Source organism: Halichoeres trimaculatus, unplaced genomic scaffold (genome assembly GCF_033239565.1).
Source record: "Halichoeres trimaculatus isolate MK-OKI-2021-1 unplaced genomic scaffold, fHalTri1.1 fHalTri1_scaffold_4, whole genome shotgun sequence".
NCBI classification, from domain to species: domain Eukaryota; kingdom Metazoa; phylum Chordata; class Actinopteri; order Labriformes; family Labridae; genus Halichoeres; species Halichoeres trimaculatus.
This window is the reverse complement of record NW_027437182.1, coordinates 26,807,713-26,831,519: the sequence shown is the minus strand read 5'-3', so window position 1 is coordinate 26,831,519 and position 23,807 is coordinate 26,807,713. Positions and strand designations below refer to the sequence as shown.

General features: G+C 38.9%; 3 protein-coding genes across 3 annotated transcripts; 2 read left to right on the top strand and 1 right to left on the bottom strand.

The window, feature by feature from the left end:
- Nucleotides 1-1,236: 1,236 nt before the first annotated feature.
- On the bottom strand, nucleotides 1,237-4,523 carry LOC141789640 (cytochrome P450 2J2-like). Its single transcript, XM_074669166.1, has 9 exons — nucleotides 4,320-4,523; nucleotides 4,072-4,234; nucleotides 3,188-3,337; nucleotides 2,946-3,103; nucleotides 2,637-2,813; nucleotides 2,261-2,402; nucleotides 1,763-1,950; nucleotides 1,491-1,632; nucleotides 1,237-1,424 (listed from the first exon to the last, which is right to left on the bottom strand). The coding sequence occupies exons 1-9, from the start codon at nucleotides 4,521-4,523 to the stop codon at nucleotides 1,237-1,239; spliced, it is 1,512 nt and encodes a 503-aa protein (XP_074525267.1).
- A 1,161-nt stretch (nucleotides 4,524-5,684) lies between these two features.
- Nucleotides 5,685-9,910, top strand: uqcrh (ubiquinol-cytochrome c reductase hinge protein). The gene is made up of 4 exons (XM_074669169.1): nucleotides 5,685-5,843; nucleotides 6,156-6,191; nucleotides 6,859-7,020; nucleotides 9,679-9,910. The coding sequence occupies exons 1-4, from the start codon at nucleotides 5,799-5,801 to the stop codon at nucleotides 9,709-9,711; spliced, it is 276 nt and encodes a 91-aa protein (XP_074525270.1). The 5' UTR covers nucleotides 5,685-5,798; the 3' UTR covers nucleotides 9,712-9,910.
- Nucleotides 9,911-10,297: 387 nt separating this feature from the next.
- faah (fatty acid amide hydrolase) lies at nucleotides 10,298-18,811 on the top strand. The gene is made up of 15 exons (XM_074668241.1): nucleotides 10,298-10,870; nucleotides 12,277-12,390; nucleotides 12,644-12,784; nucleotides 12,949-13,082; nucleotides 13,247-13,453; nucleotides 13,549-13,589; nucleotides 13,676-13,800; nucleotides 15,202-15,327; nucleotides 15,424-15,521; nucleotides 15,818-15,917; nucleotides 16,245-16,288; nucleotides 16,406-16,445; nucleotides 16,974-17,082; nucleotides 17,321-17,466; nucleotides 18,042-18,811. Exons 1-15 carry the CDS (start codon nucleotides 10,658-10,660, stop codon nucleotides 18,162-18,164), a joined length of 1,761 nt encoding a protein of 586 aa, XP_074524342.1. The 5' UTR covers nucleotides 10,298-10,657; the 3' UTR covers nucleotides 18,165-18,811.
- The last annotated feature ends 4,996 nt before the right edge of the window (nucleotides 18,812-23,807 follow it).

Here is a 23,807-nt window from a genome sequence, read left to right as displayed (position 1 = left end):
CCAGGTAAGATCACACTTATTTCTTTTGTGGATACAGCAAGGCACTTGTTGTGGTGGTGAGGCACTGTGGCGTGGGGGAGAAATGTTTGTGATTGTGTTGGATCCATGGCCGCTAGTGAGGAAATTAGAGAAAGTGATCATTTTTCCCCCTGAAAGGTCAAACTGAATGTTTCACTGTTCAACAGAAACTCGACTGTCTCTGTGTCGTCAGTCCCAAATCCCTCTGCAGCTTTTTCCACCGGTTGTACATTTCTCCAATATTCAGTCTCTGTTGGCACCTGTATCGCTCATAATTCTTCCTTGCTTCAGCCTTTTCCTTGAAACTTTTTTGTTTTCTTCCCTTCCCTGTGGAGGGTAACAGTAACAGTTTCCTGGTTTTGGTCTTCTCTTGCTCCATGACGCTTCGGTAGCAGAGCAGCTAGCTGACGTGAGAGGGGTAGTGGGGAAGGACGAGGTGGGACCATGGGCATGATGGTGCGAAGCGAGGGAGACGGACTGGATGCACTCACGTACCATTCGGATTGGTCAACTAGTATGCAGCTTTGCAGCTGATATACTGAATGGATTTTTTACGTTCTTTTTGGTCTATATATATTGCGTAGATTGGACCATAGGACCATTACAGCCCTATAAATGGTGTTATTAAGATGTACAAAACTTCCAAATCGTAGACCGTAGCTTTAAGCACTCTAAAGTTCACTGGATTGACTAGGGTAGTATGGAGACTGGTAGTAGTGGACTGGGTTAAGAGCAATAAGGCTTCCATTCCACACAAAAACACATGACGCAGGGTTAGCAGGTATTAAAAAAATAATTTCAAAGATTATGTTAAGGAGTTCTTCAGTACTGCAAATTAGAAATACTTAATTTAAGAGAACTTGACAAGACAGAATAAGGTCAAACCCCCCCTTGTCATGTAGAGGAGGACCCAGTGAAGGGGAGCCCGTGTAGTTTTTAGAGGCAGCTCTAAGCCACACATGATCATAACTATGGATAATACATACAGTTAGCGTAACAGCACAGAACAAAGTTGAATAGATTGATTATCCTGTTGTTATCAACACTTCTAGCTTTTTGAATAATCTGAAGACACCTAATACAAGGACTGGAATCAGTGCATCTCTACCAGTGAGAGTAGAGTGTCATGTTAAATTATCCCATATAACCATAAGAGAACAAAAATAAGTGTTTTTTCTTTATTCATTTATTTATTTCTGCTGAACTTTTTTCAGTCAGTCACAGCTTCTCTATGCGTGAGGTGGCACTGATTTCATACTGCCATGGTGCCAGAGTTACGCCAAATATGTAATCCGTTTTAGGCTTCACCCCAGCAGGCATGGAGAAGGAGAAGTGCTGCAGAAAGGAGGCAAAAAAGAGGAAAAGCTCCATTCTTGCCAGGTTCTCCCCGAGGCATTGCCGCTTACCTTTGTGCAAGAAAAAAAAATAAGAAACTAAAATTCCAAGTAAAAATCTTCTGGGTAACTCCTCACCTGCAGAGAAAGGCATGAAAGCAGCTGGCTTCACAAACTTGCCCTCCTTGTTCAGAAAGTGTCCTGGGTTGAAGGTGTTCGGTGTTTCCCACTCATTCTTATCAAACAGCACTGAAGTCAAATTTGGGATTATTGTAGATCCCTGTTGGATTAATTGTAATATAATATAATATGATATAATATAATTTAATATAATATAATATAATATAATATAATATAATATAATATAATATAATATAATATAATATAATATTGCCTTCATGTTAATTGACCTTAGGGACAGTGTAGCCTCCCAGCTTGATGTCCTTGTTGGTCATATGAGGTAAGCTTAGGGGGACTATGGTGCCTATTCTCTGGATCTCATGAAGGACAGCGTCAGTATAAGGGAGGTTCATACGATCATCCATTGATGGCTGTCTAGACTGACCAATTACTTTGTCTATCTCAGCCTGGACCTTTGCTGAGAGGAAGGGAAAAAGAAACAAGGTTGAAAAATAAGTCAACATTTCAAAGTAAATATTAAAAAATGACACGCTATTTAGCATATTAAAGCCACAACCAGCTGATGTGTGATCATTTGTTTTAAACCACTGAATCAGTCACAGACACATATTTAAAAAAAAATGGAAATTGCTGGATTTGACAATGACAATTTAAAAAAGCATCACTATATTTTTTCCCATAAAACATATAAAATATGATATGAATTTTATAAAATATATATAAAACTTCATTTTTGGGCAAAGACCTAGCCTGGTCAGTGCTCTTACCCTGAATCTCAGGATACTTTGCCATGTAGAGGAAAGCCCAGCGAAGGGTGGTGGATGTGGTTTCAGAGGCAGAAACAAACAGCTCCATGACACACATGATCAGGTTTTCTTCATCAAAAGTGTTTCCAGCCTGCCCCTTGCTCTAAGAAGAATATCCATGTACAAGTATTATTGTGATGCCAAACAAAAATATTTTAGAACAGCAGCAAGAATATCTATGTGTATTTAAATTGGTAATCTAAATGAGAAAGTGTACACCAACTTTGAAGAAATTGTAATGTTATAGCACACCTAAACAAAGTGTACATTGTAATGTTGAGTCTGCCCCAAATCAGCCTAGCACTAACTTTAAAAAGCTTTATCTATCACTCGTTACCGTGGCTATCTCATTCAAGTAGCAGTCAATGAAGTCTCTTTGGTCAGAGGGATCCCAGTTTTCTTTATGCTCCTTCAGTTCGTGTCTTATGAAGTTCCCAACTTTGTCCCAAATGTTCAGAGCTGTCTGATGTGGCCCAGGTAAACGTCTCATCAGCAAAGGAAATGAATTATAAAGCTGTAAAAGGCAGATCAAAATTACCAAGTGCAATGCTGAAGTACCTGAATCTTTTATAAACAGTTCCAGGGATGCATTGTGTTAAGATTGCTCAGAAGATGGTAAATATACTGACATCTTTAAATGCCATACCTGCCCCCAAATAGAGGCTTGGATCTGAAATCCTTTCTCAAACCAGCTTATCAGTTGCCTGAACTTTTCATTATACTCAAAGCGGTGTCCAAAAACCAAGGAGCAGATGATGTTGGAGACAGCGTTGCCAATGATGAGTTGTGGATTGAAGGGCTTACCTCCAGTTTAACAAAATAAACAGAGGAAGATTTGTTTCTGATTTTTTCTCATCTTATGTATGTTAATGCACTTTTATTACTTACCTTTGTATCTCTGAAATTCTTTTGAACAATTTGTAAATTCACCCTGGATGATGGGTTCAAGCGACTTCTTGCCTAAACCAAAGTATCTGAGGGTTGAAAGCATAAAACGTCTCTGCTGCTTCCACATGTGCCCACTAGTGAAAACTACACCTGAAAAGAAATAATGAAAGTTGACAAATTGTCATGTAGGCTTAGGCCTTGTACACACGTAGCCAGGTATTTTCAAAAAGAAAAACACTCCCCTCCCCCCAACTTTTATTTCCATCCTTACCCACCGGGCAAATCTGCCGACCCATGTAATTGACAGTGTTTTTCAGACGTTAAATCCGTGCCATTCAATCAGGATGAACCCACGTCAGTCAGTTGTGATGTTTGAGAACCAAAAACTCAGTTTCCTGGCGTCTACATGAAACCATAAAATTGGAGTTTTCTAAAATCTTCACTTTGGCCAGAGTTTTCAGAAAACATTGTTTTCAGAAATATAAAGCTGCTGTTTTGTGTGGAAGACAGGTCTGTACGTATAGAAATATATGCAGATTCCCAAATACCCAGCTACGTGTGGACAAGGCCTAAGTAAAGTGTTGAAGTCACATGCCTATGTAGTGGGAGGCCAAGGTTTGTCTAAGACCCAAGGCCCTCTCCTATACGTTATTCTCCCACTCTCTGCCCCCTTCCTTCTTTTTACATTGACATTTTCTCTACAAATAAATTTATAAAGAGCTCCAAAATATAACTTAAAAAAGTAGACAAGTGAGTTGTACGAACAGCCAAAGTTATCAAAGATTTCAATGAACCAAAAAAGTAATATTTTAAAGGTTTTTTGTGCACAAAGGCTCTGTGTTTTGCAACATGGTGTTAGTGAAGTTGTGTTTATGTCCTCTCACCTAATCCTTGACAAATGTCCTGCTGCAAAGGGAGGTATGGACGGTCTGCCAGACTGTCCCCTTGATTAACAAGAGCTTCTTTTACAATCTCAAACCCATTCAAGACCACCAACCACTCCTGGCCCATTCGAAGGCTGTACACATCTCCATATTTCCCAGCTAACTGTGAGTTTAGAGAACAAATGAAGAAGACAGTTTTCAGCATGATAGAAAAGAGAAAGGTAAGTCTATCAGTGAGCTTGACTTACCTGTGTCATACTCTCATGGGCTTTCTTGTGGTCCACAGAGAACATGTTTCCCAGGAGTGGAAAAGCCCAAGGCCCTGGAGGAAAGCTTGCTGGGCGACGGTTCTTAATATAATCTGCAGTGAGGATGAAAACAACACAGAAGAGCAGAAAACTTCTGACAGCCCACTCCACATATAATCCAGCTGTAGGAAAGATCGTATCCATTTTGTCGACTCTGTCCAAAGAAAATCTGAAGTTAATGTGGAGCCTCTTTCACTCTCCAGGAAAAAAGTGTGCGAGACAACACATGCACTGGGTGCATCGGACTCTGACCTCTTTATATTGATGAATAAGTGCTGAAAAACGTTGTTAATCAGTGACCATAAAACAAGAACTAGAATTTATTTTAAAACTATTTGCTTTGACCATTAAGACAACTAAAATTAATTACATAATAAAAATTAAGTGAATTAACAAGCTGCTGTGGTTTATTAGAAGCAAATTTTCCTCATCAATATTTCCTTTGACTCAATGCAACAACACACAAGGTGAGACATGTATTTTTAGCATGGCGTTTTAGACCACTATTCATTTCTAGGTTATTGCGGTTACTTTTTTGTAACTGTGGATAATTTGTTTAGATAAAAATTACGACAGTCGCTTTGACTTTAAGTTACGAATCATCATTGACATTTAACTTTACAACAGAGCTTATTTTATTTGGTGCAGTACCACCTCTCGCCCCATGATGGAGGCACAGTGTTAAATTTATATGGCAAAAAGGAAGTAACGTAGAGGGGTAGTCAAACGAGTTTGCTGGACGAATCTGACTTCAAAATAAACAATATTCTGAAGGCACAGTAGGTAAGGACGGTAACACGCTATTTTTCAGACAGCGGTATTCAATATCAAAAGCCCCCCCCCCCCCCCCCCCCCCCCCCAAGAATTCATTAAAGCACACGTTTAAATGAGCATCATGGACTAGAGGAAAAGGTGAAGACAAAGTAGTTGAGTGAAACGCCAAATGACAACTTTAATGCAGAATTGCACATTTATAGAGGACATTAAAAATGAAGATACAACAAAATAAATATGTAAAATTGTTCAATTAAAGCAAAAGAAAAAATGTAACAAATTATTGAGGACGAAAAAATTAAGAACCTAAAAATAAATAAAAAAAATATAATAATAAAAATAAAATAATAATAAAAAAAAACAATCAAACAATAAAACTGTGACTCGAAATAAATTCAAGTAACATATTTCAATTCAGCATTTCTAGTCAAAGAAGTCAGGTCAAAGGTCAAAGAAGATGGTGCCTCGTGAACTTTTTGAAATAATTCTCGTTTAATTTTAGTGACTTACTTTGAAATCCATCAAACCGGATGTTGTGAGTTTTCGCCGACTTGCTGCCTTCTAGCTGTATTTCGTGTGACCTGCTGTGTCCTCCGACGTTTCAGATTTGACATCCGGTCATTTGAGGACAAGATCATCAAAACCATGGTTTTTGAGGAGAAGATGATCATGAACGGAGAGCCAGAGGATGTCAGTTTATCTTTGATACTTATCGTAATTCAGCGTTTGCTCGGAACGTGTTACTGTTTGGCTAGCAGGCTAGCATGTGACGGCTAAACAAGCTACTGTTAAGCTAGTTAGCATTGGTTACATATGTAATCCCACTCCTTTTCACAGACAGGTTTCAGATAATTCCCTCAACAATGTCTTTACTATCTTTTTTTAAGTTGTCTTTCGAAATCTTAAAGGTTTAACGTGTATTTAACAGAAAAAAAAACATTTAACACCTCAGTGCTAGCCTGAGATGAATCATGTTGATTTGATCGTGTTTGTCTGATTTAGGAGGAAGAAGAAGAGGAAGAGGAGGAAGATATGGTGGTATGTTATTTAAAAACTTCACATCGCAATTATAACATGATAGCTATCGTGTTTTTAACTGACTAACGTTCACAACTCTGTTATATTATTATTATTGTATTGTTCTGAAATATTTAGAGGAGCATGTATGGTGAAGGAGGTAAAAGGAAAGTCAAAAGTGACATGAAAACTTTAAAATGTGCCACTATCTTGTAGACATTATTTACGCCTGCTGTCTCTCACTCTCCATAACAAGTGTCTACCTGGGGTTATTTGAGGTCTGCCCTGCCACTACCCCTCTTTGAATGAGGTCTATAAATACATGAGACGTATTGTCTCTCCCTTAAAAAAAACCCCAAACATATCAAAGCATCCAGGGAAACTAGGTCAGAGGTGTCTTAATTATTATTATTATTATTATTATTATTATTATTATTATTATTATTATTATTGTTATTATTATTATCATTATTATTATTATTAGTGTATAAAATATTTGACATTTGCTTTCTTCCTGTTTGCACTCTCGCATGAGGTTGACAGTTTCTTTAGTACTTTTTATGATCATGTTAGACACTGTCTTGGGGTAGAGTTGTTATTATCATTGGTTTAATCAGGTGAAGGTAGGTAACAGAGTGGAGTACTTATTAACTACTACTACTTTATGAACTATTGTTCTTTATGTTAGGATCCCATGGAAACATTGCGGCAGAAGTGTGAAGAGGCAGAGCACTGTGTTAGCACCAAGGAACGCTTGGAGGAGTGTGAAACCAGAGTTGGATCTCGTTCTGCAACAACGGAGGATTGTACTGAGGAGCTCTTTGACTTCTTGCATGCTAGGGACCACTGTGTAAGTTTTGAAACAATTGAGGTTATCTTTAAGGGTAAATGGTTTCTGCTTACTTGAGCACAGCATTAGTGGGGGTGACTCAGCAGACTCTTCTTTCTGATGGCTACAGTTTATGGTAAGGCCTTTCTATTAAAAAAGAAATTCTGTCCCTTTCAGTCTTTATCATTCAGCAAAAGTTTGACCCATTTGCTGATCAAGTACAGCTGCAAACAGAAAGGAATTCTTTGTAGAAAACACTTTCTCTCTTGAGCAGCAGTTACTGCAAAGAAAACAATAATTTTGCCCACTGTCGCCACTTCATCTCCCAGATAGTCCTCACTTCTTCTATATTGCTCAAGTGGTGCTTGAGTTCAAATTAAAGTTGCAAAGACATAATGTTCATCTAGTGTGCAGAAAAGACATACAGATGAAAAAAAATCCAAGGACGAGCCATAGGGTCTAGGGATGCTCCGATCCAATTTTTCTGGTTTCGATACTGATACCTGGGCTTTGGTATCAACCAATACCGATTCGATACCAGTGTTAAACAATAGCCACGTATAGATGGACCCAAATATTCGGCTCGTATTCGGTTAATTTTCTCAAACAGAAAGAATTTAACCTTTGTATACACCTCATTCCGAAAGAAAAGTGCCAATCCGAATGGACATTCAATTGGTTTCACAGGGGTGCAATATTCCTTTCCCCAAACCGATTGAGGTATTATGTATCCACTCAGACGGAAAGTTGTCAGGGTGCGTTCTTTCAGCGCATGCTCAGATATGATGTAAGACGCAACTAGAGACGTTCCTCAATTCTAAAAATGGGCGGCGAGCAGTCAACACTGGAGGAAAGTTTGTTTTTGGTCCAAACTTTGAAGAACTGACCATAATTTCAAGACTGGACGGACACTCGCAATACGGAGTATTGCAATACCGTGATAAAAAAAAACCTGTTGTCCTCTGTCTTTGATAAATCACGTGATGTTTACGTTTTTCTGCGTATGCCCCATTGAGTATTCTGTTTGATCATAGCGGCGCATGTAGACCAGAGATTGGAATATTCCTTTCCATGTAGACTATTGTTTTCGGAAAAGTCATTCAGAAAGATTCCATTCGGAAAGACGAAAAACTCCTCATGTAAACGTGGCTAGTAACATGTGTGCCCCACTGTGGGGTAAGACTGGTAATGTTTTGGGTAAAAGGCAAAAAATGAGTACATGGAATTACTGAAGTTAATTTTTATTTAAACTATGAATTATTCAAATTTTTATCATCAAAAAGATTCTTCAGAATATACACAAGTTCTTTATAAATTTAAACTTTTATACCCTGTAGTCTGGTATTGCAGCTAAAAACAAAGCAAGTGCATCAGAGGCAAAATTTCAAATCAAGTAGCAAAGACTGCTGGTTAAAAAAAAAAAAAAGACAGACGGCTGCCTGGATCAGGACCGTGGATCTCTCCCCACCGATACCAATTGAGCCTTGAGGGGCACTGATGCACCGTTAACTAATACCACCAGTCGGTATTGGAGCATCCCTGAAAAGGTCTCACTTAAGAGTAGAGACTCACAGCTATCATCATCGTGAAACATAACTATATGTACTTGATCATACTCTGTGCCTCTCACTGGAGAAAAGCTCTTGAGGACACACCAGAGAGCTTGAGCTGTAAAAAATCAAATGTTAGATCTATAGTGTGTACGCAAGAAACATAAGTACTTGAGGAGGTAACTGCCATGTTTATCTTTGGCATCAGTGGTATGGTAAGTGACAAATTTCTGAGCTGGCTCAGGCAACTGATGACCCTGGGACAGGACGTACTGTCAGCACAACCTTTGTCAGATTTTCCATCAATTTCCACACATGACAGTCATGGATAGATCTTCATTTATTTTTGGAGTTTTTTTTTTTTTTTCAAGTTAAACATCACTCATTAGCTATTTTGACAAGCAAGTTTGTTGCTGTGCTGATAAGCAACATGTTTTTCAAATGTGGATAATTGTGTACTTGTTCTGTGAGCTTACCTTTGAATTTTACACTGCATCCTGGAATTGTGCCAAGTACATTTTGTGAGGACATGTACAGCTGACACTACAATGAGATGCAGGGAATGTGGCAGCAGTCATGCACATGCATACCCACTGTGAAAAGCAAGTGGATCACCTACATCTTTCTGATTAACCCAAACCCCACTACATCATATGACATGATTTTATTCACCATGCCGTAACACAGAAAAGTTTGTGTTTAAATTTATCTCTTTAAACACAAAGTGAACTTACTTTCACTGTGTCAAATAAGTAATAAATTTCCTTCAAAAAGTTAGTATGGTTCACATATATTAGAAGGGCTTTAATGCTGACAGCTTGTCTTGAGAATAAGAACTTAACTGGCAACCACTTGCAACCTTCCCTCTAATTACTAATTAGTAATTCCTCTTGTTTCTTATATTGGATTACAAGCTGCTTCATCACTGTCAACTGTATGCTTTCGTTGACAGCTTAACTATACAGTGAGGAACACTGGTATTGTACTACACAGTAGGGTAAAATGTTTATTACTACATGTCACAAAAATTATTTTATGATTTATCTCCTCCTGTATGGGTGCCTCTTTAAATGGCCTTTCTTTGAGGTGTATACTTGCATTAATAAACGTGTTTTTGTGTCTTTTCTAGGTGGCACATAAACTGTTCCATTCAGTGAAATAAAGTCCCACCTGACTGCTGCACCACTCGGCTGCAAACATTGCTCAGCCAGAAGAACATGCTTTTAAATCTATCCATATGTGGATCTGCTGTATGTTGTACCTTTAAATGTAAACTATTCTAAAGTTGCTTATGTGAAGAAATAAGTATTTAACAATGTAACCAGAGTCAAAATTCCATTAAAAGTAATGGCTTGGAAAAATTTTCTTGTGTCACAATTTTTATGCTACTTTTATAATGACTATAAAGTTGGTAAATGATTCATGACTGACTCAGACACACTCACATTAAAAGTTGTGTTGTAAAAACATGTTCTAAAGTCATCAGATAATGTGTTGTATGCAGTTTTGAGCTGGAAATGCTTATAACAGGAGGACATACCAAAGAAGTTTGAGAGACTTTTATTCAGTAGGACTGACCACAGTATTGTTGTCTGTGGACATTTAAAGAATCAGCTTATTGTTCACTGGAGCTTCGAGGCTTATTGAGGATTGAGCTCATACCCAGCAGCATGTGACACTTTACTGGCACAGTCACTGATAAATAAGAATGCTGGAGAGGCCTGTGAAAATACGTACTTCTTAAGTAATTGCACGGAAGATATAAGGCTGGTAAATGTGGTGTGGCTACATTTAATGCTTTTATTAATTAAAGCTGTTGGTCATTTCTCTGAAATTACTCAATTGAGGCAGCAACAGCGCCCTCTAGCTTGCAACTCGTGTTCCTCCTTATAAGCATGCTAGGTGGCTATCAACACCTGACTCTATCTTCCGGAGAAGCTCCACGATGGATCTTTAGCTGGACCCGTTAACCGCGCCCCTAATCGACTTAAAAGCTCCTGTAGACCCGACACTTTGCCAAAACAGTCGTAACAACAGTCTGTTTGTGTCTGGTCGCATTAGCCCTACTCGTTTGCTCTTGGAGTTAGAGGACAGCTGCAGGAGGAACCATGGACTTAAAACAGTTTCTTCAAGAAGTTGAGCCCCACTATGGAACAGCTGCTCTGGTTACAGGTGCTGCCTGTGGTTTGGGAGCTCTGCTGGTTCTGTTGCAGAAGTTCAGCAGTCACCAAAAGACGAAGGAGAAAATCCGGAGGGCGAGAGCACGGAGAGATGACAGCCTGCAGCGGGCTGAGCAGGCTGTGCTCCAGTACAAGGAGTCGGTGAGTAGAACCGGGTCATGTGGGGTGGGCTCGGGTGATGGGAGGGAAAGTTAAACAGATTCCTAGTTAGGTCACTGGTCAGATGAAACGGTACAGACTGTACCATTCAATAAAAAAAATGTATCCAGACCGTGTAACGTTTACAGAGCTACAAACCCACCACAAACCGACCACAGAGGTCTGAACAGGTAACGTTAGCTCACAGTCAGTATTATGGGTAAGCAGTTCAAATGATTAACGTGACCTACGTAGTAACGACGTACGTCAATAGTTTATCTGATTAGCTCAAAATTAATGGTTAAACTCTTAGAATGGTTAGCTAGTTAGCCATTATAACCACAGTTCTTTACTACCAGTAATGAGTAAATAACTTATGTAACATTGATAAACCACTTAAAGTTGTTGGAAGGTTACAATTCTGACCTTTTGGCTCATGTGTAATCAGGGCTTGACATTAACTTTTTTGCTCACCAGCCACTGTGGCTAGTGATACCCCTGAGTTACTAGCCATTCAGTATATTCACTGGCCACAATTTGTTGTTGGATGATTACGTTCAATATGATTAAAGCCGATGATGACATGCTAAAGTTTACTTAAAAAAGATTTACAACCTCTTTAAATGTAAATGACTCCTATAGGGGTCATTTACATGTGCATATATGTACACTCAAAACAAGACTAGATCAGTGTTAAAAACCACAGGTCCTTAATCAGGTATTTAGCTCTGATAAAGTTGTGTGTAACATTGTGCTCTTTTCATATTAAAATATGCAGTCTATTAAGACATAATAATTTAAATAGTAGTTTGTTATTGCTTATAATAAAATGGTAAAGGGGATTAATTGAAGTGATAAAAACTCAGCGAAAATCATTTCTTTTCTCATGAGAATGACAATGAAGGAGATATAAATTAAATTTCCTCAGAGCTTTCATCATCAGAGTCATCTTTTTGCTTGTCTCTCTGCTCCATGTTTGAGATAAAATTCAACCCGCCAAAGTGGCCAGTGCCGGTTGGCCAGTGTTAATGTCAAGCCCTGTGTGTAACCCCCCAAACGTGGCTCTCCAATTCTGTGAAACGTGTTAATTTTGGAGATTGATAAGTCGAAAAGTAAAGCTATTACAATATTACATATTCGCCTTATTTTAGAAATACAGTTTGTTTCAGGTTTAGGGGAAAGTTTTGATGACAGTATTTTATATGGTTAATATCCTACCTAGTCCTTTTTCTATTGTTTATTTACCACATTGACTGCAGTTTCATGTTCTTGATATTGTGCAAATGTTTCTCCTCATTTATAAACTTAATGAAGTGTGTGTGTGTGTGTGTGTGTGTGTGTGTGTGTGTGTGTGTGTGTGTGTGTGTGTGTGTGTGTGTGTGTGTGTGTGTAACTTTCTCTGTCCTCAGCACCCCATGCATGATTCTGCTCATATCTTGGCACTGTCCTTACCTGAGTTGACAAAGCAATTGCAGGAAGGCTCCCTAAGCCCAGAGGAGGTGTTTTACTCTTACGTGGAAAAGGTCCAGTACCCAATAATACATAATACTCAGCTCATTTTTAGTACAAACCAGTACATTTAAACAATCAGTGTAAACCTTCACTGTTACATCACTCATAAATTTGTTGGGTTAAACATGTTAATTAAAGCATGTCTCTCATTTCATTCACATCAAAAATGTAAAAAACGGTTACAAATTTGAGTGTTTTATAAAACGAAATCCAAGGGTGTAAATATGAGTCTGGTTAATGTTTTTCTTTGCTCTTTACCCACAGACTCTGGATGCAAATAAGAAGCTAAACTGCTGCACTGGGATCTTGTTGGAGAGTTTTGACCAACTAAAAACTCTATCCACCAGCAAGAAAGGGCTTTTGTATGGTGTTCCAGTTAGCATCAAAGAAAACATAGCATACAAGGTATGTCTCTATAGTTAATATGTTACAAAAGAATGGTACTTAAATCCAAAGGGTTTTCACTTAGGTATGCTACTGTTGAACTAGTCTTGTATGTATATATTCATACCTTTTACTTGCTCAACTCTAACACTGCTCTCTTTGCCTTTTTCATGTTGCAACACAAGAACTATGACAACTCCTGCGGTGTGGTCTGTTATCTGGAGCAGCCTGTCGAGATGGACAGTGTGCTTGTTGAAGTTCTGAAGAGACAAGGAGCTATTCCCTTTGTGAAAACCAACGTGCCCCAAAGCCTGTTGAAGTAAATGATTGTCAAGCACTTGGCCATAAACTGACCCTATGCAATTGTTTTTGCAGTTGTGCTTGGGTATTTGGTCAATACATGTACTCCTGTGAGGTTTTAACATGTTACTTGAAGCTGTTAAGCTTGTAGCTAATCTGCATTTCCTTTTATTGCTTCACCAGTTATGACTGCAGTAACCCCATCTATGGGCAGACCTTAAACCCTCACAACCTCCAGAAGACCTGTGGAGGATCATCTGGTGGTGAGGGCGCTCTTATCGGGGCAGGAGGCTCTGTGCTGGGTTTTGGCAGCGATATAGGGGGTAGTATCCGTATTCCCTCCTCATTCTGTGGGATCTGCGGCTTTAAGCCAACAGTCGGTCGTCTCAGGTGAGTGTCCCTGCTTTGCTTAGATTATGATTGGCCATTGAGCCGTCATGACACTTTGAACTCACTTATATCTCTTCTTGCTGCCTCTTTGTTAGTACGCAGGGTGTAGCCCCGCTTTATGGAGGGCAAAAATCAGGTTAGTTACAGCTTTTTTATGATCACGCGAATACTACAAATGATGTCAGGTGTTTAACAATCGCTTTTCTGTTCTTTTTAAACCAGTACTGGCAACCACTGGACCCATGGCTAGGGACGTGGACAGTCTGGTGCTGTGTATGCAAGCCCTGCTGAATGATGATATGTTTCACTTGGACCCCACTATTCCACCCATGCCTTTTAATATGCAGGTGTGTCCTCTGACAAAAAAGATTGACAGTAAACATTTAAAGGAAATTGCTTCACAGGGACAAGGGATTTCCTAAAGTTGTTTTGGTAGTTTGGGATCGAGCTCATGACCAAACACTGAAAAATTTAAATTTACTGACTGGCCAGTAGTAAATCTTTTTTTGATTATTCGATTGAAGCCTACCAGTAACTTTTGATCTGTTTTTATTAAATTACACCCTTTTTAGCCATTGCATGATCAAGATCCAGACGGTAAAAAGGTCACTAAAGACTGGTGCTGGAAAGAGCTGGAATGATATGCTTTTCTTTTGTGATATGCTTTTTCTTTAGAGATTTCTGGGGTACTGATTCAATTTAAATGACGATTCTTAGATAGTTCCAATTTTTTCAGTTTGTAGTTTGCTTTTTTTAACACCAGACCAAGTTAAAAAGTTGAATGGTGATAATGATGTCTACAGACTTTACCAGGAGCCATATTTTCTCAAAAAGTGCACATCACATGTCAGTCAGTTTTTAGAATTTATTTATTTGATCTGACATCTCAGCTGTTTTCCAACCCAGCTTGTAGACATAAAATTTTTCATAGGATTTAAATAATAAAAAATATATATATATATTTTTGAACGAAAAAAAATCTTGATTTAAAATCATGAAACAAAAAAATACTGATACTATAATACATCAAGTTTTTATCTTATACCCCTAGTGCTGGATGCATTTTGTTACCTCTGGGCAGAGCCGAGCTAAATGCTTCCAGTATTTAAATTACGCTGAGCTAGCTAACTGGTGGCCCCAGGTACATATTTACACTGTAGGTAACACAGTATGCCTACATAGCTGTTTCATAAAGAAAGTAAACAAGTCTTTCTTCACAACCGTTGAAGGATTATGTTATGGTGAGATGCAAATGTCACATGCTAACTACTTTGTGGCAAAAAATAAAAGAATACCCTTTTCTCGATATCTCCATGCCCCTGTACACAAAGCTGTATTGTGAAGACAGTGTTTCAGGGTGTGAGTGAAAGAATTTGCTTGCCACAGAAAAACCGTAACCATAACCAAGGCTTACACTTTGACGCTTATTGTAACCTTATCAACCAGTTTCTGTGCACAAGCTAACGCTTGTGTTGCTGGTGGGAACAGATCCCTGGTGACAAGTTCCTGTGGGAGGCCTACCAAGCAAGGGTACACGTGATAATTTCATGATGCTTTGAAGGTGGAAACTTTTTTTCACCTCCTGCTTAAAAGCCAAAAGTCAGAAGGATTGTGAGGCCCCGCTGATAATTTTGGCAGTGCTGTAAGAAAATACATCAGATCTTAACTCTGACTAAAAGCCCCAGTCTCTAATAAACATGCTTTTGTTTGTGTAATGTTAATAATTGTTATGTTTGTCTTGTTCTCAGATATACCGGAGCTCCAAACCACTCAGGATTGGCTTCCTCGAGAACGATGGCTTTTGTCAACCGTCTCCGAGCATGGCCCGAGCCGTCAGGGAGGTCAAAGTTCTGTTAGAGCAAGCAGGGCACACTGTAAGACCAGTAAAGACACTATGACACTCATAAAATGTAATCCCAGCTGTATTATATTAACACAGCTTGTTTTTCCCCTCTGCTCTGTTCCTGTAGCTGGTTCCCTACAGCCTCCTGAAGGTCAGACAGACTTTCTATGAACTAGTGATGAGGGCTGTCGCAGCAGATGGAGCTACCACCATAGTTCAAAAATTGTATGTTCATCATTTTTTGCTTTGTTTTATGTCTAATTATTTGTGAGACCAAGTTTACTCAGTATTCAGAGCTAGTCAGGACTTGTTACAGTGTTAAGACCAAAACTGAGAAGAGTCAGGAAGGAAAAAGTTGCTACTTTTTGCTTTGCTTTGCATTGTTTGAGCATGTTAGTAATATGAGGTTAAAGTACAGCGTTGCAGAAACTATATTATACCTGTCCTGCTATTGAAATCACACTCTCTCTAAAACAGACGGTTTGTTTTGTGTCTATCACTCTACATTGTTTGCGTTTCAGGGAGGGGAGCCCTCTGGATCCCAGTATCAAAACACAGGCTTTCTCTTTGTATTTACCTGTGTGGTTGAGAAAAGTCCTCTCATTCCTCCTCAAGCCACTGGTGAGTTTACAACCTCTGAAAAGCACACACAGGTATGAAGACAGATTTAAGAAAATGTGATCGCCCCTCACCGAGTTTTAGAAATGGCCTCGATAGTTCCTACTTTGAAAGACCTGGATCACTTTCACAGTCTTATTAAAAACACACTCAGTGTTTCAGCCATTGAAAACTTCAATGTTGAGGCGTGGTTTTTGATTGCATCACCCTGCACTACTTCATGCTTTACATTTATTAATTAACCTGTTTGTTTGTTTATTTGATCTTGACAGTTTTTTGGCAGAATTGATAATGTGCGTTTATAATCTATGTCTTTCTTGTCCGTTGCAGTCTCCTCGTTCTTCTGCCATGCTCAGTGCTTTCTGCGGTGTTGGGTGAGGAAATCATTTTGTCGTTGGCAGCATGTGCTGTACATTTAAATACTCAAACATTGCAGGTAAAAGACAAAGTGTAACTCCTTGATCTTTCTTTCTCTCCCTTTTCTTTTAAAGATCTGTTCCAGATCTGTGGAAGCAGCATGCAGCCGTCGAGGTACTGTACATCTGAAGTCAGCCTGCCAAAAATTTCACCACGAGGTGAAACTGTTTGCTGAAAAACTTGTAGTGGTTTGAACACGCCTCTGGCTCTTTGCAAAGTAAATGAGCAAGATCAGGTGCAAACTGTTAAAACATTAGCTATCCAGACTGGAGACTGGAGCAGACTGAAATCTCTCACTCTTTGTAAAACAGGTGGAGAGTGGCTGCAGTAAAACAAGCCCAGGTCTGCACAAACAAAAGCAGCAAATCAGAGAAATAAAATTCCATTTTCTGTTTTTGTAACACTATAAAAAACACAAACTTACATAAACATGTCCCCACCTTCACACAACCCTGCAGGAGTTTACTGATGTTTGCGTAGCTCATGCCGCCCCAAGTCAAACACAAACACCTGCAGCTCTGTGATCTAAACCAAATTAACGACACTTCCATCTACCTTTGAACACAAGCATGTTTTCAAGATTTGCGTTAACTGAAGTAAATATGTGCTTTAGACTTTTAATTTTTTTGTGTTTCCCGTTAGGACTACGCTCAAGAAACAATAGCAGATTGGAGGAAAAGCAGCATAGATGTGCTGCTTTACCCTGTGATTGGACCAGCCTTTAACTTCTATTACTGCTGCAAGAATACTCGTACGTTACCCCAGACACTTTTTCATGATTTATGTGAGTTGACATGCTGAGTGATTAGAAAGATGAATCACACTAATGACTATTTTTTCATATCACTTTGTCCTTTGAATTTTTGCAAGTCATCATTATTCTATCATAGTCATCAAGCCAAGATTCCTCCATATAACAGTCTGAAAATGTAAATAGACAAAGAAAAAGAAATCTGTAAAATACATACTTATGTCTTCTTTTCTTCCAGAGCTTTGCAGTTACACGATGCTGTTCAATCTCCTGAACTTCCCGGCGGGGGTTGTTCCCGTTTCCACAGTGAGTGCAGAGGACGAGGAGGAACTGAAGCACTACAAGGGCATTTATCGGGACATTTGGGACAAGAGTTTCAAAGAGGTGAGAAACATCCAAGCCAGAGGTGTTTCCAAAGATATGATGCTATTCAGCACAAATAAATCCCATTGTTGTGAATTTTAAAGATATTTTTCCTACTGGAAATCACAGGCAATTATATTGTGGCTGATGTTCTCTGTGTCCAAATGACTCATTTGTGTTTTTTGTTAAAAAATTTAAAAATGAAAAGAGATTTAACTTTAAAAAGCCAAGTATACCATGGAGCCATCCATCTATCTGTCTGTCTATCCAATCGTCATCTTCTGCTTATCTGGGTGCGGGTCACCAAGGCAGCAGTCTTACTGGGATCGTCAGCTCCTTCTAAGTAATCCCAAGGCAAATTTTGTTTTTCTGCCTCTATACCAGCCCTGGTGCCATAGCTGGAGAAAATGATTGTAAAGTGCTTTGTCTTCTCAAGTAGCAAAAGTAATTTATCACCCATCACCCACTCAGTCAGACAGCCTGTTCAAACCAAACCTCAGTGTTTGATAAAACTGTAGTTTGTCAGGTAGCCAGTAGGTGGAGGCAGAGGACTGAGCTGGATCTGGTGACTGACTGAATCCTGTGACTGTGTGCAGGCTGTGACTGGAGCCGAGGGTCTGCCTGTGGCCGTGCAGTGTGTTGCCCTGCCGTGGCAGGATGAGCTCTGCCTGCGCTTCATGAAGGAGGTGGAAGAACTGGTCAAAGAGAATAGAAAGTAAGGCCTGGAGGCCACAGGTGGGATGCACACTTCAGGAGCACTTAAATGAAGATTAAAACTCCCTGAAATGAGAAGAAAATAGAAAGTGCTCTTTTAGATTGTTATTACTGCACTTAACACAGAACCATGATAAATCACAACATTAAATGAAATACAAGTCGAGTTAACATGACAAATATTAATTTAAAAACAGGTACTTAGACTTTTTATGTAATCATGAAGGAGTAACTCAGGTTATATCGTTATGCTCATTAGTTTTATGGTTGTAATACAAAATGAATAATGGTTACATGCTAAAAAGTTTTAGATTATTTTCATACATTCTAATAGAAACTGCTCACTTTTTGTGCTTTTTTTCATGAATGTTTACACTCCTCTAAAACTTAAACTTTTGAATCATGTGCTGCATACTTGAACTTTTATCTGCAACTATTAATCATGTCATTGTTTTGACATCAAAATCTTGGATTTGCTTTGAATTATTTGATATTTTACACGGAAATCTACATGCCTTCAAAGAAATTCAGTTTACCTTTAGAAACAGCAGCATTGCATCACAGTCTAAAATGTTGGAAACTTTATTTTCACAGAATATGGAAATTTGTGTTTTTTTGCTTATCATACTGTATCTTCAAAATTACTGATAAAAAAAAAATAAATCAATGACATGATCACTCCAACTTACTCTTGTTGAAATTTATTTCCAGTTGTGCCAACAAAAGTCACCATTAATGCACCACAAACAGGTCGAGCTTGATCTTTCTTTTCTTTCTTTGGTTGTCTATTTCACCGGCTGCAATATGTATTTTGTAACCTTTGATTTTTAAACTCTCTTGCTATTGAATATTTGATAAGCTGACTTTTAAAAGTTTTGTACCTTGTGGTTCACCTTGTTTTTGCTTTCCTCTTTCCCCTCCAAATCTCCATTGCTGTGTCTGAGATAAGTACAGATATATTTTATTCCATCAAGTGATTGTTGCAACAACACCATAACAGAAAACAGAAAAAGAGATAAAGGAGACTAATGACACATGGCGCCTCCATCTACAAGTCCAGCGCACCATGTCGTCATATTGTGATTACCCTGTGCTATTGTAAATATGTGTTTCTGTTGGGTTTACATAAATTTACATATGCTTTAAAACTCTCCTGGGATGGGAAACCATTACCAACAATGTTAGTGTATTCCATTACAATCTCCAACATTTGCGCTGTTGTCTCATTGAATAGAAATGGCTATGTGCATGTGGTTGAGGAAGGAGGGCACATTAGGCGAGGAGGGGGAGCTGGAATTGAGAGGTTGTTCTTAGCATTATCTGTGGCACATAGCGAGAGGGTGTGTGGGTCTCGCTGTGCCACTCAGTCAGGGAGCATTAAGCTTTAAGAGGCAGTGAAGAGACTCAGGTCTTCAGAGGGAGCTTGACATTGTTCATAAATCCCCCGGGATCTGAAACAGGAGCAATGACAAATACACACACAAAGACAGCCTTCAAATTTGCCAATTAAAGGCAGTTACCAATTGCAATTTGGCAGATCTATAAAGAGTCAGTTGAACCATTGCTGTACTTTAAAACAGATGATCAAAGTGTCAGTGATACGCATGATTGAAGAACATGTTTTCTTATGGCATTATTATCTCAAGTGAAGGGGATTCTACCATTTACATATGTTTCTTTAGTTAATATATAATGTTTCACATTTTTGAGATGTTGGACTTTGCTGGAAAAGCCTCTTTTTTTGCCTTAAACAAACAACTTAAATGTTTAATTTGTAAATTGCTTTGTACTTATTCATTATTTAATATTTATGACTACTCACTTTTATATTATTAATCACAATGATAGATGATACTCTAATAGGGAACCATAGACATAAGCGTATTTCTTACTTTAGCGTTCACACTCACCACTAACTCTCACCAGGTGCACTTTGGTGTACTAGATCTTGCTCATGGACACTTTTGCATGTAACTTCAGGAGCTGGGATTGAACCGCCAACCTTTTAAATTGATAGACAACCCTCTCTGCCACAACAGCTTGAAGTGTTCGGAAGAAAACAAGAAAACAACAAAACTGAAGGTTGGAATAAAAAAACTTATTTATTGAGTCAAAGAAATGAAGCCAATTATTTCCCTAAGGGCTCCTCAAGAATTCCTTCACCAGTATAACCACCCTGATTTACATCTCCCAACACAAAATGTCAGCATCTCATCTGACTCAACTTTGATGTCTGTATTCTACCATGTAACACAATTTGTTTGGTAGAAACACAGCTGAATGTTCTCTCAAGCCGTCAGGCTGGCCGATCGATCTGTGCCGATTTTCTTAATTTTGGAGGATCTCCAGGAAGGTCCGACAGCTAGCCATTGTTGCTTTTTGCTCTGAGACCTAAACTCAGGACACTTTATTGGTTGTTTAAGCTTAAACATAAAGATTTTATTGTTTCACAGGTATTGTTTAATGATTTACAATAAAATGAGATTGGAACATTGAAGGTATATGCTGTCAGTTATAAAAAATAAAAATTGGTATTGGCCAAAATAGGTATCGGCAGATCAGGCTTTTTAAAGATCGGTGATTGGTGATCGGCCAGAAAATTGTGATCAGTGCACCCCTACTTTTCAATTCAGTTAACATTTGATGTGTCTTGATAGTAAAAGCACAGGTGTAAAATGTGAGAATTACAGCTCCTCAGGCTGAATCTGCCACCTAAGTACAGGAGTTCTGGTGTTTTGCAGTTTATGTTTTTACTTGGATGCAAAAAATAAATTAGAGCCAATTTCAAATCTTTTGTTCCCACTAGGGATTCCTCTGTTGTAAATTGTCAAAAAAAATCCAGATAATTTAAGTCAAAACCAAAACACAAGAAATGGAAATAATACGTTTTTTTAAACTGACATTTACATAATAACATCTCTGTTTTGTTGTCATATATAGCTTGAACTAAATGCATTTGGGAGTGATTATGAAAAAAGGTATTAATGCTTCAGAGCCACTTAATCATCTGCTGCCATGGCAAATTTGTAACTTATAACTAAACTGTTGGTAAAAGTTGTCACACTTAGCTACACTGTACTCCTCATAATTCACGACAATGCTCATGCTTAAGGATTAAAATTGGTGTCAGGATTTTTACTTGAGATAAGCTTCTCAAAGCCATGGGACGGACTGACTGATGTGAGTGACGTTGATGTTGAAAAGTCTAAACTGTTGTACCCCAGTGACCTCTCTAAAGTTATGACCAGTCATAGTTCTGAAGATTTAATAAAGTTAGAAAGTCAAAACTGTAATGAAAGAGTTTGAGAAGTCTGATGTAGGGGGCCAAATCTCCGCCTCTTGTAGTCACACAGCTGAACCATCCAACAACCATGACAAGCCGAGATGCTCTTCTCATGTAACGTCTCATTGATAAGAGCAGCAAACACCTCATTTACAGGAACCTTAGGCTATAAGATCAGGTACTTTAAAAGCCATCCAAACACATTCAGACCCTGCCCGTGTGCCAGCAAATAAAACACCTTGATATCGCCCCAACTAAACTAGGATGATTCTGTCTTAATGTCCCATTTCAGGGACCAAGGAGCCCATAGTCTTTATGGCTCCACAGTATTGCAGGTAATAATGTTTGACACAGCAGGGCTTCTGCCTTTCAGATGATCAAAGTGACAAGTTCAGCCTGCAACCACAGCCACTTACAGGAGACATCAAGAAGCAGCAAGATTGGCAGCTTTTAGTGCTTTGGTCCATTTCATCAGCTGTTACTACCAGCAGAGGCGACGTGCTGTGGAGGACGAGTGGGAGGAGGGGAAGGCAGATTAACAGACAGCTGATACAGGTGTATAGGCGGTATCAAACAGCAGCTCTGTCAATACAGCAGGCTCCAAAATTCTTCAGAAAGGAGCTGAGGGGCTGGGATCCTCGAAGTATACCCGCCGATTTCACTATGACAGGATTAACTGGGAGCTCCGTATGATTTTCTCAGATTCTGTGACTCAACAATTCAGTGATCCACGTTCTATCGGCTTTAAAGGCCCCTATCCCAAGTTTCAAAAGCTTACCCTTCGGACAAGGGACATTCTTTCTCCCATACGGTTACGCTTCCCCTTTTCTGCTACATTCAGTTGTTCATCAACCCCCGCGTCCTCGCCAGCTCTCCCATCCTCCCTTCTCTGCACATCTGCTTGGTTTGAGTTTTCCTTTCTTTTCTCCAGCGACTTGCTTGGCCCAAGGCCCTTATAGCCAAATTGGTTTACATTGGAGAGATAAATGCTCTGCAAATGCGCTTAAACACGTACAGTAAAAAATGCAGACAGTGCGTGTCAGGATTATCACCCAAGTCAGGGGGAGAAAGGAGAGCGTCTCTGTTGCACAAAGCTGGGGAGCCGGAGTGAAGCCTGCAGATATAGTCCGTCTCATCCACTTCTCAGGAGAAAGAGAGGAGGATTTAGCATTTGCATGCTAGTCTGTAATTCCTGGCATTATATAACTTGTCGCCAACAATCAAACTCCTGTATTGTGAAAGTATTGTTTCACATGGGTGAGCAAAGCATGAAGTTAAACTCTCAGGGGTAGGGGGTTTTAGTAGGAGCATGGAGACAGCTGGTCCAAGATGCATGGCAGAGACCACCCTATAAGTCTGTGCAGGAAATATCCTGAAACCCAACAGACGGTGCATCTCCAAATCCCCTCCAAATATTCAGCTCAGAGCATAAATGACTTACCTGACTACACTGAGTGGCATGCTGAAAGAGACTGATCCAAAGTGCTGCCACAGTGGGAGGAGAGGACACAAATGTGAACACATACAGCCCTAATTATTGGGCCTGCTTGACCCCACAGATGATGATTACAATCACATAATTTACTGAGCTCAGTAATGTAATTAAAAAAGTTTGTTGAATATATCTTTTCATTTAAAATGATCTGAAATATTATGTTGTGCTTTAGAAGTGTTTGACGGTTCATATGTGCTGGTATATCAGGGTTTTTTATTTATTGTAAATATGTAAATGCCACCTTAAAAAAGTTAGGATTATATGTAGAATTTATTTTTACAACTGATAAAAAAGTTACATTGTTAACATTTAATGAATTAATGCAAATCTACCATATCATGATTCTTTGATTGTGCAGATATTAACTTCTAAGGAAAATATCTATTTTCTGTTATGATGAATGATGTTTGTTTTGGGGCATTTAATAAATAGAAAAGAGGTTGTGATATGCAAATGGTCATGACCATGAGATGAAATAGCAACTGTTGCAACAAGGACCGGAGCGTCTGTAAATGCTGCTCAGAACTGGGTCAGAACTGGGTCCGTATGTGGAGAAACATGGACACCACTGATTGAATGTTATAAACTGTTGCTCATATTATCAACACACAGAAAGTTTTTATCAAACTTGCGCTCACTTTTTTGTCCTCCAAATTTCAATGAATTGAAATGTATCTGAAAAATATTTGAACAGTCATGTTTAAACATAATGATTACATGCTCATATTGAGTGAGACAAATGAACACAGTCCTTTTGACCCTAACTTGTGAGAAGAATATATTACAGCAGGTTATTCTTCAATTGTTCCACAGGTACAACAAATACTGTAAATTAACGACTTTTTGAGAGAGGAAAATATAGCTTCCGAA